The sequence below is a fragment of the Tinamus guttatus genome, unplaced genomic scaffold (assembly GCF_059628265.1).
Source record: "Tinamus guttatus ecotype Peru unplaced genomic scaffold, ASM5962826v1 Tinamus_guttatus_pri_ptg000650l, whole genome shotgun sequence".
Taxonomy (NCBI): Eukaryota; Metazoa; Chordata; class Aves; order Tinamiformes; family Tinamidae; genus Tinamus; species Tinamus guttatus.
Window position 1 is genome coordinate 374,412 of NW_028289184.1, and position 14,508 is coordinate 388,919.

General features: G+C 44.2%; 1 protein-coding gene across 7 annotated transcripts in view; it reads left to right on the forward strand.

The window, feature by feature from the left end:
• The window catches only part of PHF20 (PHD finger protein 20), a 56,599-nt gene extending 48,377 nt beyond the window's left edge, over positions 1-8,222 (forward strand). For all 7 annotated transcript variants that reach the window (XM_088536060.1, XM_088536059.1, XM_088536063.1 and 4 more), the window contains 4 exons: positions 485-680; positions 3,111-3,510; positions 4,746-4,929; positions 7,468-8,222. In XM_088536060.1, coding sequence (XP_088392186.1) covers positions 485-680; positions 3,111-3,510; positions 4,746-4,929; positions 7,468-7,610 — 923 coding nt within the window. In that variant the 3' untranslated portion in view covers positions 7,611-8,222. The remainder of the gene's footprint in view (positions 1-484; positions 681-3,110; positions 3,511-4,745; positions 4,930-7,467) is intronic.
• Positions 8,223-14,508: the final 6,286 nt, after the last annotated feature.

The window sequence follows — 14,508 nt, forward strand, 5'->3', positions numbered from 1 at the left end:
CTGCAACTATTAAATAAGACCACTGGGGGAGTGGTAGTGCTGCTTCCATGCCTTTATTTTAATCACTGCCTTTTGCTGCATTTGTCTGTCTACTGAGAGCTGGTTTCGAACCATCACTTTGCTTTTAAGTGGTTAATAGCAGTTGTGTTTCCCTGCTAAAAATGATTTTCTTTGTCCATCATCTGCAAGTATTTGCCATGGGTGTCCTCCTTGCAGATGGAGTGTGGGGTCTCTTGAGTGTTCCTGGCTTTTATGGTGCAGCAGAGGGGTCTTGTGGTGGTTTTTGGTTGGTTTGTTTTTGACTGAAATGGTGTCTTGCTTCCATTTTAGAGGCTCTTCATTCTTCAGAGGTTTGGCCACTGTCATAGGTGGCATTGATGAGTGCTAATAGGCTGCTGGAAGACCTTGATATTCAGAACTGCTACTGCTAATGTCAAGCCGAACTCAATGCTTCCTTTTAACGTACACATTGCTGTTGCTTTAGGTCAGAGGTCCAGCTTAAAGTACTGGTATGAAAAAGAGTGGTTAAGTAACGGTCACATGCACGGCTTAGCATTTTTGGAAGAAAATTACTCCCACCAGAATGCCAAGAAGATCGTAGCCACTCACCAGCTGCTTGGCGATGTACAGAGAGTCATAGAAGTTCTGCACGGGCTGCAGCTGAAGATGAGCATATTACAGTAAGCGGTATTTAAGTATCAGTTGGCATGTTCTGGATGTGATTTAGCTTTCAAATAGTGGAACAAAATAACTGGGAATGCAGGTTTATTTTTATGCTTTTCATGCAGGTGTGTCAGGGTATAAAAACTGACTGTGAGTGAAGAAAGGTTGGGGAAAGGGGGAAAGAAAAAGGGGGAGAGGGCTAAGAATAAAAGCTTCTGTTAAAGCATCTAAACAGATTTAAATAGTGAGAACTTTTTAGGTGATAAATTGCACAACAGCAGCTACTTAAAGAAAAGTGTTGAGTATTTGCAGCGTTCTTGTGAACTTTTTCCCTTACAATTCAATGTGTGGTGATCCCTGAAGTAATCCCCTGGCAGTAATGGAGATCCTGGACCAGTGGGCTAATTCTAATGACTGCCCCTCTTAATAGAAGAGCAGCAATTCTAGCGCTAGACCTTGCTTTCCCATAGTGATATCCTTTAGTCAAATCCATAACTCTTTTTTCCGCCCTCTGCCCCCAAGTGAATCCACAATATCCTATGATCATTTCTTAGGCCTTTCCTTCTCTAGTCCCAAAGATTTAAGATTGCGACTGGTTTGTAAACTGAGAGTAGCAGAGCATGGAGGTGTTGGAGCACTGGGTAAGTGTGCGATGCTGTTACCTCCCATTTGGATCTCGTTGTGCAGGTTTGGTTTGATTAAAGACAGAGTGTTGTAGTCTTGTTGAAAGCCACAGGCCCATGTTTTTATCGTGACAAAAAGGACTGAAAAAAGGACACACACACACAAAGGATTTTTATTTTTAATTGCAGAATGGAAAAATGGTTGTGTTCCTGCGACATGTCTAGCATCTGGGAAGGAGTGAAGAGCTTGCAGCTATCTCCAGTTATTTGGGGTGGTGCTCAGTATTTCAGAGGGGTGCCTGGAGGGCCAGGGGGGACAGGTCTGGTGCAGGATAGACTGCAGGGTGCTCGGCATCCCAACGGCCGTTCCTGTGTAGCTCACTTTGGATCTTTTGCTTCTCTGTCCCCTGCAAAGTCATCCCGTGCACTTTGCTGATCACGCAGCGTGGGGCGGGTCGGGTGGGAAGCGTTGGTAAATGAACGCGCTTGGCTTTGGGTGTTTGAGAAGGGCCTTCCTCCCCAAGGCCACAGTGTGCTCTCAGGCGCTGGAGAAGCGCTCACATGGAATGCTTTCCCAGCGAGATCTCTAGTCTCACTACGTAGTTTTCTTGTCGTGCCTACGTCCTTCCTGTTGTTGTCGGACACACGGAGGAGCAGTGACTTGAAGGTGAAGTTGTCGCATCTTGGCAAGTGGCAGGGTTAGCAGCTTGACTCCGGGTCAGGCTGGTGGAGCCGCTTGCGGCCGCGGGGCAACCAGGGTGGCTCCGGCAGCGCCCCCTTCCCTCTGCTCGTGGGAGCTCTAGGGCCGGCAGCTGCTGCTGTGCCCTTGCAACCGGCAGAGCAGCTCCCTCCCTGGGCAGGTCCAGGGCAGCTGGGCTCTCTTGCCCTGCTTTGCCCTCCTTTTTTTACATCGATCTTGATGCTCAATGGACGTGGGGAAGAACTGTAGTGCTTACGGCACGCACTCTGAATTCTGTCTTGTATCTGTGCACCCAAGAATCCCATATCTATAATTGTCTCTGCTGCTTGAAAAAATAACTTAAAGCAATATTCTATATTACCTTGAAAAAAAATCCTGAGAAGCGTGGGGAAATTATGCTGTTGTTTGCATAATATTGTTCTAATAGTAGATTTTGTTCGGTGTCTCGTGTGTTAGAGGAAAGGTGTTTTCTTGGTTTTTTGTTTGTTTGTTTAAGGAAACAAAAATGAACTACTACCCTTCTCCACCCCACAGTCACTTATTATTAGAAGGTTATAGAAGATCAGTGGATTAAACTTTCAAATTTCTTTTGAGGAGCTGGAAGCTAAGTCCTGATACCAAGAGGTGGTGAAGGAGTGCTTTTTGCTATAATTTGTTAAAAATGTATTTATGCAAATGAATAAATCTTTCAGTTTAGCTTTAATATACCTGACTTACCTGTTTTAAAACATTGTTAAAAATATCCCCATGAAAATGCTCTTAAGAAATATTTTTTTAATATTGAATCAAAATGGCGCCCTTAAAAGAATCTGTTTTGTTGAGTAGTTCTGTGTCTCCTTGAAACTTAGGCTTAAATGTTTTTCTCAATGCCAACACGTGGCTTATAAACACTGTGTTATAGAAATGAAAGTAGTCGACCTAACACAACCTTATAGGAAGACAAACAATTGAGTTCAGTGAAATTGTCTTATTTCAGAATATTTGAGAATATTTACTGGTGATGGTGGTGACTAAAACACAGTAGCTGGAATGTCCTCACTTGATTTCTTTGCATAAAAGGAGAGCGCTCAAGCATTTTAAAGCTTAAATTTAGTGGTTGTTTTTACGTTTTTAAATTTGAACAGAAATAAAGAACATCCTGACTTACAGCTGTGGTGTCATCCATGGAAGCACATCACTGTGGATGAAAAGATTCATACAAAACACATCATTCACATTGAAGAGAACTGTTGCAAAGAGGAGACTGCAAATTACAGAACTTGGAACGGGACCGCTGAGAAGCCCCCAGCCCTTCCTTCGGTGGAGGAGTCTTACATCACGAGTGAGCACTGCTACCAGAAACCCCGGGCGTATTACCCTGCCCTGGAGCAGAGACTGGTGGTGGAAACACGAGGCTCAGCCGTGGATGAGGGAGTGAACAGGATAAGGGAGAATGGGGATGATGTCCTGTCGGAGAGATTCGGTTGGAACCTGGACCGAGAAATATGCAAGATGGAGAGCGAATCCAAACACAATTATTCCAAGGTAGTTGTATTAAAATAGCATGCTCTATAAGGAAAATATGTGCCTGACAAAATACAAACTGATTAGCCTTTTTTTAACAGTATATCTAGTTTATTCATTGGTGGTTAGGGTTTGCTGAATGTTTTTTTTTGTTTGTTTGTTTTTATTTTGTTTTTTTCTGTTCAGGCATTTGAATTCAGATTCTTGATGCAAATTGAAATGCTAGACATGATCACCTCACCAATTTCACAAAAACATAGAATAGTTTAGTCCAAGATGGGCTTCTGGAGCTTGAATTACCTGTACAGCCAGCGGTGGATGGGTTTTGCTCAGCTGGCCGTCCCCTGCTCCTTACTTGTATCCCTAGCAACAGTGAAGCCAAGAACAGGGCAAATGAAAGATTTTTCAGCTACTTCCAGCTTGCTCCTCTTTCTTCCAGTAGTTATTATAAATTCATTCCGTATTATTCAGATAACATATTATTTGAAAAACTAAACTGAACTGATGGGTAAAGAGCTACAATCATTGAACAATTCATGTTTTTTCCTACTGAAGCAGTGTAGCTTTCTTTTCTAACTACTGGGACGTATCATAAATAACGCCAAGTCTTAGGAGATACAGATGGACAAATGGTTAAAAAGCCAGATTTATTCATCAGGAATATACTCTCCTCTGTGTTCTAAATGAAAAACTGAACATTTTTTTTTAATTTCATACATACATAAGCTGTAATTTAGTTTTTTTAGAGAAGCTTCTTTATGAAATAAATGGAGATCCCTTTATGTTTCATGGAAAGGCCTATATTTCAGTTCTTTAATCTTGGAGCTTTTTTTCTAAATCCTGTCCTATTTCAGAAGAACAATTACAAAGGACTATGGGAAGCAGAAGCCATTGATACCATATAGTCAGGTTTTGTAAGAAGTGACAAATATTTTTCTTCTGGATGCTTTATAAAGTTTTTCAGTAGAAGTAAGATTAGATTAATGCAGCATCCCATTAAGAACCCCTTCTTTACTGCAGCGTGATTCACTCTTCAGTTGATTACTGTCATGCCAGAAATGCTTGAAATGTTCCCCAAAATCCATAGACGAAGTGCCGAGTCTTGGGTTGGAAGCTTGCGGGGAGCAGGTCTCTTCCTCCCCTGCACCAGCCTAAGGTTTGTTGAGCAGTTGGCTGCAGTGGCTGTACAGAGCAGGCAGAGCGCTGCGCTCATTCCCTCCTGCCGTCGTCCGTGTTAACGCGCGTGTCCCTGCTAGGTGAGAGAGGCTGCGTCCAAGAAGGTATCTCCAGAGGAAGCCATTGAAATGAAACTGCTGGAGAAGGACAAAGAAGGAGTTGTGAACTCACAGCTGCAGTGGCAGCTCAATCTTTTAGCTCATGTGGAGTCCCTGCAGGATGAAGTTATACACAGAATGGACTTCATTGAGAAGGAACTAGATGGTAAGTAATATGTTACTATTAAAAAAAAAAAAAAAAAAAACAGTGTTTTGGCCCATTCAAGTAAAGCTGTCTGACCAAAACATGTTGACTTGAATTTTGCTTCTGCAGAACTAGGAAGAGATGAGCATTGCTGTATCAGTTTTACTGCATTTTATAGAATCATAGAATGCTTAGGGTTGGAAGGGACCTCTAGAGATCATCTAGTCCAACCCCCCTGCATACGCAGGGACACCTAGAGCACGTGGCACAGGACTGCATCCAAGCGGGTTTTGAAGATCTCCAGAGAAGGAGACTCCACAACCTCTCTGGGCAGCCTGTTCCAGTGCTCTGTCACCCTCACTGCCAAGAAATTTTTCCTTAAGTTCCTATGGAATTTTTGGTGTTTCAGTTTCCGGCCATTTCCTCTAGTCCTATCAGTGGCCACCACTGAAAAGAGACCATCCCCGTCCTCTGCACTCCCTCCCTTGAGGTATTTATATACACTGATTAGATCCCCTCTCAGCCTTCTCTTCTCCAGGCTGAACAGGCCCAGCTCCCTCAGCCTCTCCTCATAGGCCAGATGTTCCAGGCCCCTGATCATCCTTGTAGCCCTGCGCTGGACTCTCTCCAGCAGCTCCACATCCCTCTTGTACTGTGGAGCCCAGAACTGGACACAATACAATTTAATAATAGAAAGTGAATACTTCATCTAGTGTAATGAATATTTGATCTAATTTCTGCCTGGAGAAGGGGAATTTTTAAAACAAAATTAAGGATTAAATTAGAAATGATTGGAGTATTGTAGAAAAAGTTGCAGTTGTATCATCTCTTAGTAATTATGTCAGAAGTTTTTATTCATCTATGCAAACCAGAGCTGTTAATGAAAATCTTCAAGAGTTTTGCATGGGTGCTTATGGTTTGAGTAGTTTATTTTATCCAGCTTTGCGAGTGTTTTGTAGAAGAGGGCAAGTCTGATAAATGGGTTCCCTTTCCTGGGCAGCTTTGTGCATGTGCTGTTCGTGGTGGGCGGCGATGCTGGCATGCATGAACATCCAGATCCAGGAGTGAGAAACTGCCAGAAGGGACCTGAGTGTCTGCAGCTCTTTGGTTCCTCTTGACCTTTTTAACTTGAAAAGATGCACACTTTTCTTGCTGTTTCATCTGTAGTTTTTCAAGACATAGTATAATACCTTCCCTATGTATTTTTAAATTCAGATTTTTTGTAATTTCCACACTACTGTGTAGCTGTTCTTGAGGGTTTTGGTGGTTATTCCTGTTCCATGCTCATTCCAAGTGGCCTCTGGTGCACAAGGGTCTGTTATCTTTTTGTCTTCCAAATCTTCCTAAATGTCTCTTGTTTTTTTTTTTTTAACTAGTTATTGGAAACTTCTATGTCCTTTATGTATTTTCATTAAACAATCCAGGCTTCATTGATTTTAATTTCAAAGAAACTGCTTGAAGAAACCTTCCAAAATAGTTTTTTTTTAGCAACTTTTAAGCCTGATCTTTGGTTGTGCAGTGGTTAAATGGGCAGCTTTTCTTGCAGGAATCTAATCTTTGCCAGAGTAAAAGTTCTCTCTTCATAGTTCAATGAGATAATGAAATGTTGGATTAACAAAATATTTTAGGTAAGGAAGATCAGACATGTAATTGTAGCATCTGTTTCATAAATGATTAAGCTCTGGGTTAGCAGATTCGTGATTTTTTTTTTTTTTTTTTTTTTATCTTTGAGTTGGTGAAAGGCTGCTCATTGCTGCAACTTCTAGGAATTTTCTTATTTCAAGCTTGTATTTATTATTGGTTGAATAATCTGTTCTTCTACAGACACTGTCCTTGCTTAAACTAACCTGTAGTCTGGTTAGCGGCAATGTCCGCTGCTTTCCCTCTTGAAAGGTCTGTGTGTTTCCCCCGCATTAAGGAAGTAGGAGGGTTTCGGTCCTCTTGCGTAACACTGTCCCACCCTCTGGCCTCACTGCAGGATTATCTTTCTTGTGGCTGTATTAGGAGGTCTCCCAAGTTGTCTTGCAGTCAGCTGACAGGTCTGGCCTGGTTTGCAGCAGAGATGCTTGGGGCATCAATGTTTCTGGTACATTAGTCTGCTGTTCTTGCTTTTGAATTTCATTTCTGTTTTCTTGTTACCAGTTCGTAACTGTCTGAATAGTCACCTTCCGTCCTGACCTCCGTTCTTTCAGTAGTGTAGTCCTGGTTAGGATCTCCAGGGAGAACTGTGTAGTTGCATCTAGTGCTGACCTTGAATGTTTTCTGACGATAGTCACAGCTGTGCCCTCGCTTTGGGGACTGCGCAGAGCAGGACTGCATAACATGAAGTCGAGTCCTGCAGCCTCCCGGTTTTCCCCTGCTGCTCTCGCCCAGGAACATCTGCCATTCTGCCTTTGCCCTTTAAATGGGGTATCAAGAGGGTTTTCTGATTTCTCAAAAATGCAACAGGTTAAAATGTTCATAAAATTTGAAGAAGACTTCACAAAGTTTCTGTTTTGTGTTAAGACTGGCTGCCTGCGGAGAACGGGATGTGATGAGTTTCTCTTGTTTTCTTTACAGTTCTGGAGAGCTGGCTGGATTATACTGGAGAGCTGGAACCGCCAGAACCACTAGCTCGACTTCCCCAACTCAAACATTGTATAAAGCAGCTTATCACGGACCTAGGCAAAGTGCAACAGATTGCGCTTTGCTGCTCAACGTGAAACTAGAGAATACTGGAAATCGCTGCCAAGTGTGAAGCTGGAGCATCTGACGTGAACAGCTCTGTGTATTTAAGTGAAATTAGCATGCTGGTTGCATGTAATGCAGACTGACTTCAGGGATTCGTGAAGAAGTGCTGTTCAAAGAACAGAAGGGTTATTTTCTCTCATGTTTAGGGTTTATTAAACAATTATAACAGTACGGAAGGGGTTATATTGTTCTCCTCAAAGTTTGGGCCTTGGCTGATAAATTACACTTAAACTTTCCCACCTTACAAGTTGTCCATGGAAATGGTAGAATTCTTCATAATTGAAGCGACTAAAAATTGTGCCACTGAAGAACAGAGTTCTAAGAGCCAAAAATGTTTAGTTGACAGAGGTTGTAAATAATTTTCCATAGTTTGTGACTTGTGTCATGTTTAATTCCTTCTGGTTTATGCATAATAGCACACAGTATTTAATCATTAGAAAACATTATAACAGTTTTCAGTCTTAGCAAGTATGAATGTCCAGCTCTTACTGTAAACTGTTACGTGGAGGTTTGCAAGTAACACGGGTCTAAACCCCACTTCGAGTACATTAAGTGATGTAGCAGAAGGTCACAGGTGGCTTGCACTTGCTTTTCAGAATAAATGGCTGTTCCATATTTATGCCGTCACTATCGCATGACTTGGTCCTGGGGAAACCCCTTGGCGCTGTGTCTCGGTGTCCTTGAGCCCTCCAGGCTGTGGCCGTGCCCCCTGCAGCCGCGCTCGTGGGACACCCGGCGGCAGCGTCACCCGCTGCCTCCCGGTCCCAGCCTCGCACCACATCGCTGACAGACATTGCCTAGTTTTCTACCCATTTGTTACCAACTGCCATTCCGGTTACATTTTGAAACGTAGACCTTTTTCGATACTCTGAACGTGTTCATTGTAAAGACTTCCTCTGAATGTGTGGTTTTGGGAATCAGTTTATTTTATATTTGTGTAAATAAAGCCTCAAGATCTATGCATGAGGTGCGGTCCTCATGGACAGCAAGTGGGTTATTATCTTAAATGGTGTGTGTTCCAGAAGACCCTTTTTATACCTTAAGTTTTAATTTTCTGGTTTGTATTATTTTTGTGAGGGCAAGGTGAAAATGCTGCTTTTGTTCAAGATCCTGATACAGTCCCTTTTGAAACGGTGTTGTGTTGTGAGTATTTGCGACGGGGAAAGCCTGTCAGCTGCAGATCATAGCTCCGCCAAGAGTGGCCGTGACCTCAGTTTTCCTTCCCAAATGTTGCCAAGTTCTCTGTGGAAAATGGTAAGCTGTTCCTGCATTGAGAGAGCGTGTCCTGAAAAAGCTGGATTTTTTCTTTTTTATTTTTTTGTTTTGTTTTCACATGATGGTACCACCAAAGGTTAAAATTAAAGCACAGTTGTAATTGAGAGGCCCATAACTACAAGTTTTTATTATGGATATGAATCTGTAATGTTTATATGCTGCAAAAAATAATGATTTATTACGTAAACTTGAAATAGGTGATATTATTGTAGGAGTAACAGTATCTACACAGCAAATATTTTAATCGATTCCTTCAGAAAACAACCATAACTAGGCTGCTCTAGGTAGTACCTAAGGCTTTTCTGCCAGGACTCATTTCAGGGAATAATTTGTCTCACAATTTGATAGCGCTAGTTGGTATGTAGTGAATACGACCCATGTATAGCAGAAAAGTAAATGTATTTTTCTGTAACACAATTGGAATAAAAGCTTACATAATATTTAAATGTCACTTCACTCTCTAAAGATGAAAGCAATGCTTCTGCTGTGTCACATTCCTATTAATGACACCTGAATTCGTGTGTACCGTGTAGCTCTAGAACAGACAGCAGTAACCAAAAGATTAGAAGAGCATCATTAGGAAGGTTGTTAACAACTGTGAAAGGTCTTTTTTTAATTATTATTATTTTATTTTAATGTTTCTTTTTCAGGCAATCTTGACCTGCAAGTTATTTTCTGTTTGAAATTTATAAAGCAAGAGCTGAGCCTGAGAGGCCCTCAAGGAGCAGAGCGGCTCCCAGGTTAGCTGTGCTCACAGGTCACAGGAGTGAAAACAGTTAACCTCCCAAGTAGGCTGTTTTCCTCCTCAGTAAATCTTTCTTTCCAAGTAATTGCTTTTTGTGCATTCATTTCAAGTTGTTTTTTGTTTGTTTTGTGGGTTTTTTGTGTGTGTAGGGTTTTTTCTTTTTTTTTTCTTTTTTCTCTTTGCCAGTTTATTTTTGCTCAGGGCAGTAGTTTTTATTTGGAGGAGAAGATTTGGTGGGTGAATCATATGGCAAATACTGGAGGCCCATTTTCCTTTGGTAGAGCAGTAGGGAAGCCCTTGCAGATAACACTGCAAATATTTATTTAAAATAGACTAGCGTTTCTGGTGTTCAGGAAAGGTTTGTTGTTGTGCTCTGCCTGGATTCATTTTGTCCCTGTTTGCAAGTTTCCACATTGGTGTTTCTTAGTCTGGGCCAGCTCTTTGGTCTAGCAGGTCACTTTTTTCTTTTTCTTTTTCTTCTTTCCTTTTTTTTTTTTTTTTTTTTTCTTCTCCTCTTTCTCTCTTTAAATCACTGGTAAGTGAATGCAACGTGGAGCCTTGATGAAATGAGCAAACATTGCACTGTGGATACATAAGTGTATTTGTCTTTGTTTTATGCACTATTAGAACTGAGGGCGCTGTATATAGAGTTTTGCTTTGGAGCAATATTTGCAAAACTTGAAAACTTCTGTATCTTGGTGTTTGGAATAAATAAATAGGTTTTTGTTCGTTTAAGTCTCAGTAAAGTCTTTGTTTCCATTAACGATCGTTCAATAAAATGCTTCTGGACTTTGTGTTTTGGCATAGCGTTGAAGTGTAGGTGCTGTAGTTTGACAGGAATATTGGTATTAATTGCTCTTCCAGTGTCTGATCTCCAGTTCTCGTATAAATATTCCAAATATATTGCAAAGAAAACAGTTCATCTCCTGTTTGAGGGAAGCTTGAATATTTGATTCTGATTGCACCTGAAGAATTTCAGGCCCTAATTTTCCATTCCTGTTTCAACGAGCAGCCTGTGGTGAGTGTCACTGTGACCATTTGGGAGTGTCTGGTGAGAGGGGGGCAGTGACTCACCTCATTTCAATACTTCTTTTCCCCGCAAAAAACAAGCCTGGGACTCGGTAGGTGCTGCAGAGGGTGGCTGGGCTGTTGGAGCCTCGCTGCAGTGGCAGCATGTGCGGGGGCTGCCCCCGGGACACGGCTGTGGATGCTGAGGATGGAGGTGCAGCTCCCTGAGCAGGGCGTGAGCCCAGGGAACTGGGACAAGGGCTGCCCGCCGCACGGTGCCAGCTGAGCTGAGCGAAAACCCAATTCGGCTACTGTCTGCAGGCGGAAGTTTGTGCTGCCCGTTTAGCAGTGTGCCAAGGGTTGAGTTTCAGATAGACTTGGGAAGAGGAGCTGCAGGGAGCATGAGTAGAGTAGAGGCCAAGCAGGTCCAAGCTGATGTTCCCAATTCAGTTAGAATTGGATGTTTTAGATGAGATCTTCAGAATATAACTTGGAAGTTTAAGCGATGGGCAGGTTGGAATAACTCGCAGAAGCATATGCAGATGCTACTTGTGTTCCTGCGAACTGTATGCCCCAGTCTGAGCCTGTCTCGTGCATGTTCTACTCGGCTTTAAGACTCTTCTGTGGGGAGGAGGTCTGCCGCATCAGGAAGCGGTTGCTCTGTCAGGGGCTGTGTGGGTAACTTCACCCTGAAGTTCTTCTAACAAATCCTCCTAGGGTAAGGATTTAAATATTGTTACATGCACAAAATATCAGCTGTGCAGATTGTAATGACCTACTGTTGTTTTGCAGCCCTTGGATCTCATTCTTACCTGGTCTGATGGTAAAGAGTATTTTGTCTATAAAAAAAATTCCACAATGTAGATAGTTGTGGAGTAATCTAAGTATAGTGAGTCTGGTTTTTTCACTTAAATCTTAACTTTTGCTTTTTTTTTTCAGAATTTCTTCACAAAGTTATACTGAGCATTTCAATTTATGTCATGGGAATGCTGTTCGTAAACTTACGATACTATTTGCATTTTGTTCCAGCACTAGGATTTCTACCTGTGCTTGGATTGCCACTGATAGCTTCCTTGCATTGGGGGTTGACATTCATTATCCCACTGAAAAACTGGTCAGTTTAAAGTTTGAAAGCCAGAACTTTTTGTTTTTTTGTAGATTAAATATTACAAATTAATGCATTTGTAATTGTATTATTCTTAATTTTCCAGTGTCATTGCTAAGCACCTAAAATTACTATGATTATTTAGAAGAATTTGTAGTATCTCTGCAAAGCTGTCGTCTCTTGTGAAGAGAAAAATACCTAAACTTCTCATCTGGATAATACCTGCTGCAGACGACAACAAAAAAAGCCTGTAATATGTAATTAAAACCCAGGGACCACAAACCTAATGCAAAGTCTTCCAGGGGAGGAAATGAATGTCTTAGAGCCTAAAAAATTATTTGGCTTCCCAGGAGCTGGGGTTCCTGATGTAAATTGTGTGGCGTTTTTCCTGGGAATGCCATCCAGATGTGTGGCCACAGGTGGCTGAGTGGAACTTGCTTCTGAGTGCTTCCTACCACTCAGGTAAGGAATAGTGTGGGCCTCAGTTACCTCTCGGTGATGGAAGTTTGGGTGTACCGGATGCTGAGGAAGGGAGGAGGAAGGGGAGATGTCTGCACTTCGCAGATTATCACAGAATCCCAGAAGGGCTGCGGTTGGCAGAGACTTCTAGAGATCATCCATTCCAACCCCCTGCTCCAGCAGGGACACCCAGAGCATGGGGCACAGGGTGGCATCCAGGCGGGTTTGAAGATCTCCAGAGAAGGAGCCTCCACAGCCTCTCTGGGCAGCCTGTGCCAGGGCTCTGGCACCCACACAGGAAAGAAGCTCTTCCTCACATGGAGATAGAGCCTCCTGTGTTTCTACTTGTACCCATTACCCCTTGTCCTGTCACGGGCCACCACCGACAAGAGTTTGCCCCATCCTCCCTACATCCTCCCCTCAGGTGCTTGTACATGTTGATCAGATCCCTCTCACCCTTCTCCAGACTAAACAGGCCCTGCTCGCTCAGTCTTTCCTCACACAATGGCTGCTCCAGTCCCTTCATCATCTTTGTGGCTCTGCACTGGCCCCTCTCTAGCAGCTCCACGTCCCTCTTGTGCTGGGGAGCCCAGAACTGCCACCAGTGCTCCAGGTGCCTCCCCAGAGCTGAGCAGAGGGGCAGGATCCCTCCCTCGCCTGCTGGCAACACTCCTGCTGCAGCCAGGAGCCCGTTGGCCTACTTGGCCATGAGGGCACATTGCCACCTCATGGTTAGCTTGTCTACCTTATTAACCAGACTGAGCACATATGCTGTTGCAAGGAGCTCTGTGGAAAGGGTCTGTTCATTAACTGGTGGCAAGTTGTGTCTCGGAGTGAAAATCAGAGCCCTGGTTTGCTGCTTGCACTCTTGTCTTTTCTGCAAGTCTTCAAAACGGTTTCTGCCTCAGACTGGAGCTGCTTAGGCTGTTTTGCTGCTCATCTGAGTACAGCTGCAGCCTGTGTGATCACACAGGGCCTTGGTCACCTTCTGTTTGTGCCACAGACACTAGAGGAGCTGCTCCAACAGCTTGTCCGAGCCCCTTCCGCAGCCCCTCGCTCCCGCGTCTTGGGGCCACAGCGAGCGAGTGAAGAGGCCTGAGCAGCAGCTCCTCCTGAAGGCAGGGCTGTGCCTGGCTGCCCCTCTGTGTGGGCACAGAGTTTGCTTGGGAGAGAAGGGGCTCCTCAGGGCCTGCCCTCGTGCTCCTCTCTGCCTTCACCTCTGCTATTCCAGAGCAGCCGCCCTTGGCTCTGGAGGAAGCTGGGCAGGCCCATGCTGGGGCCTCCACTGCTGCTCTTGGCGCTGGAGGAGCTTTGTGCTCATCGTCACCCCTGTTCCGTCCCTCCTAGCCCATCCCCGGGTGGTGTTGTGCGCTCCCTGCCTCATGCCACAGGCCCTTAGCCTCTGCCCTCCTCTTCCTGGCCCTGCTTGTCCCATAGCAGCGCTGACCCTTGGGAGGAGGCGCTGGGACTGCTGCCCAGCTCTGCACAGCTGTTAAAAACTTCATTAAAGAAATTTGATTTGTGGCTGGCAATCAGAGCCGTGTTTGTGCCGGATCCGCTAGGCCCAGGCCCTCTCAGCCACTGCTGGAGGCAGCAGCTCCGCAGAGCTGCAAGCGGACACTGGCAGCGCTTCCACAGTGACAGTGGCCCTGGCACAGGGCCCTGGCAGGGTGTTTCCAGCCCAATCGAGTCTGGCCAGAAGGAGGCGCTTTGAACATGTTTTGTCTTTGCCTCCCTGCAGGCAGAGCCAGCCCGTGAGGCTCCTGCGGGGCGTCTGAGCTAGCTCCTGGCTGGTATTTGAGAAGCAACATGCAGAAGTCACAGAGGACGCGTGACTGCGTGTGAGTAGGCCCTTCCTACTAGGAAGGTGGCCAAAAGGCAAAGCTTTCCTAGAAAGATAGACTTCATTAACACAAAATGGGTTAAAAGGGTCCTAATGGCAAAACTAAAAGAAGCAAAATCCTCTGCGCTGGGCTTGGTGCTGCTAAGGGTGACGGCAGCGCTTGCAGCTGGCTGCGGGACAAGGTAAAGATGGAGGAATAAACCTTCAGGCGAGAAAGCAGTAGTCCCCGCCCCGAAGACAGACACCTGCATCTTAGGAAGCTGCCTTTGAGTCAAAAGGCTTAAGCCTGCATGTAAAATGGGCCTGGGGAAGTGGAGGGAAATGAGAAAGCTGTGCTGGATTTGCAAAAGCAAAATAGTGCGACATGAAAATTAAGGGCAGTTTGAGCATGTCAAAGGCAGGAAACCTTCATCTCACTGGGGTCTTGTGGTACCA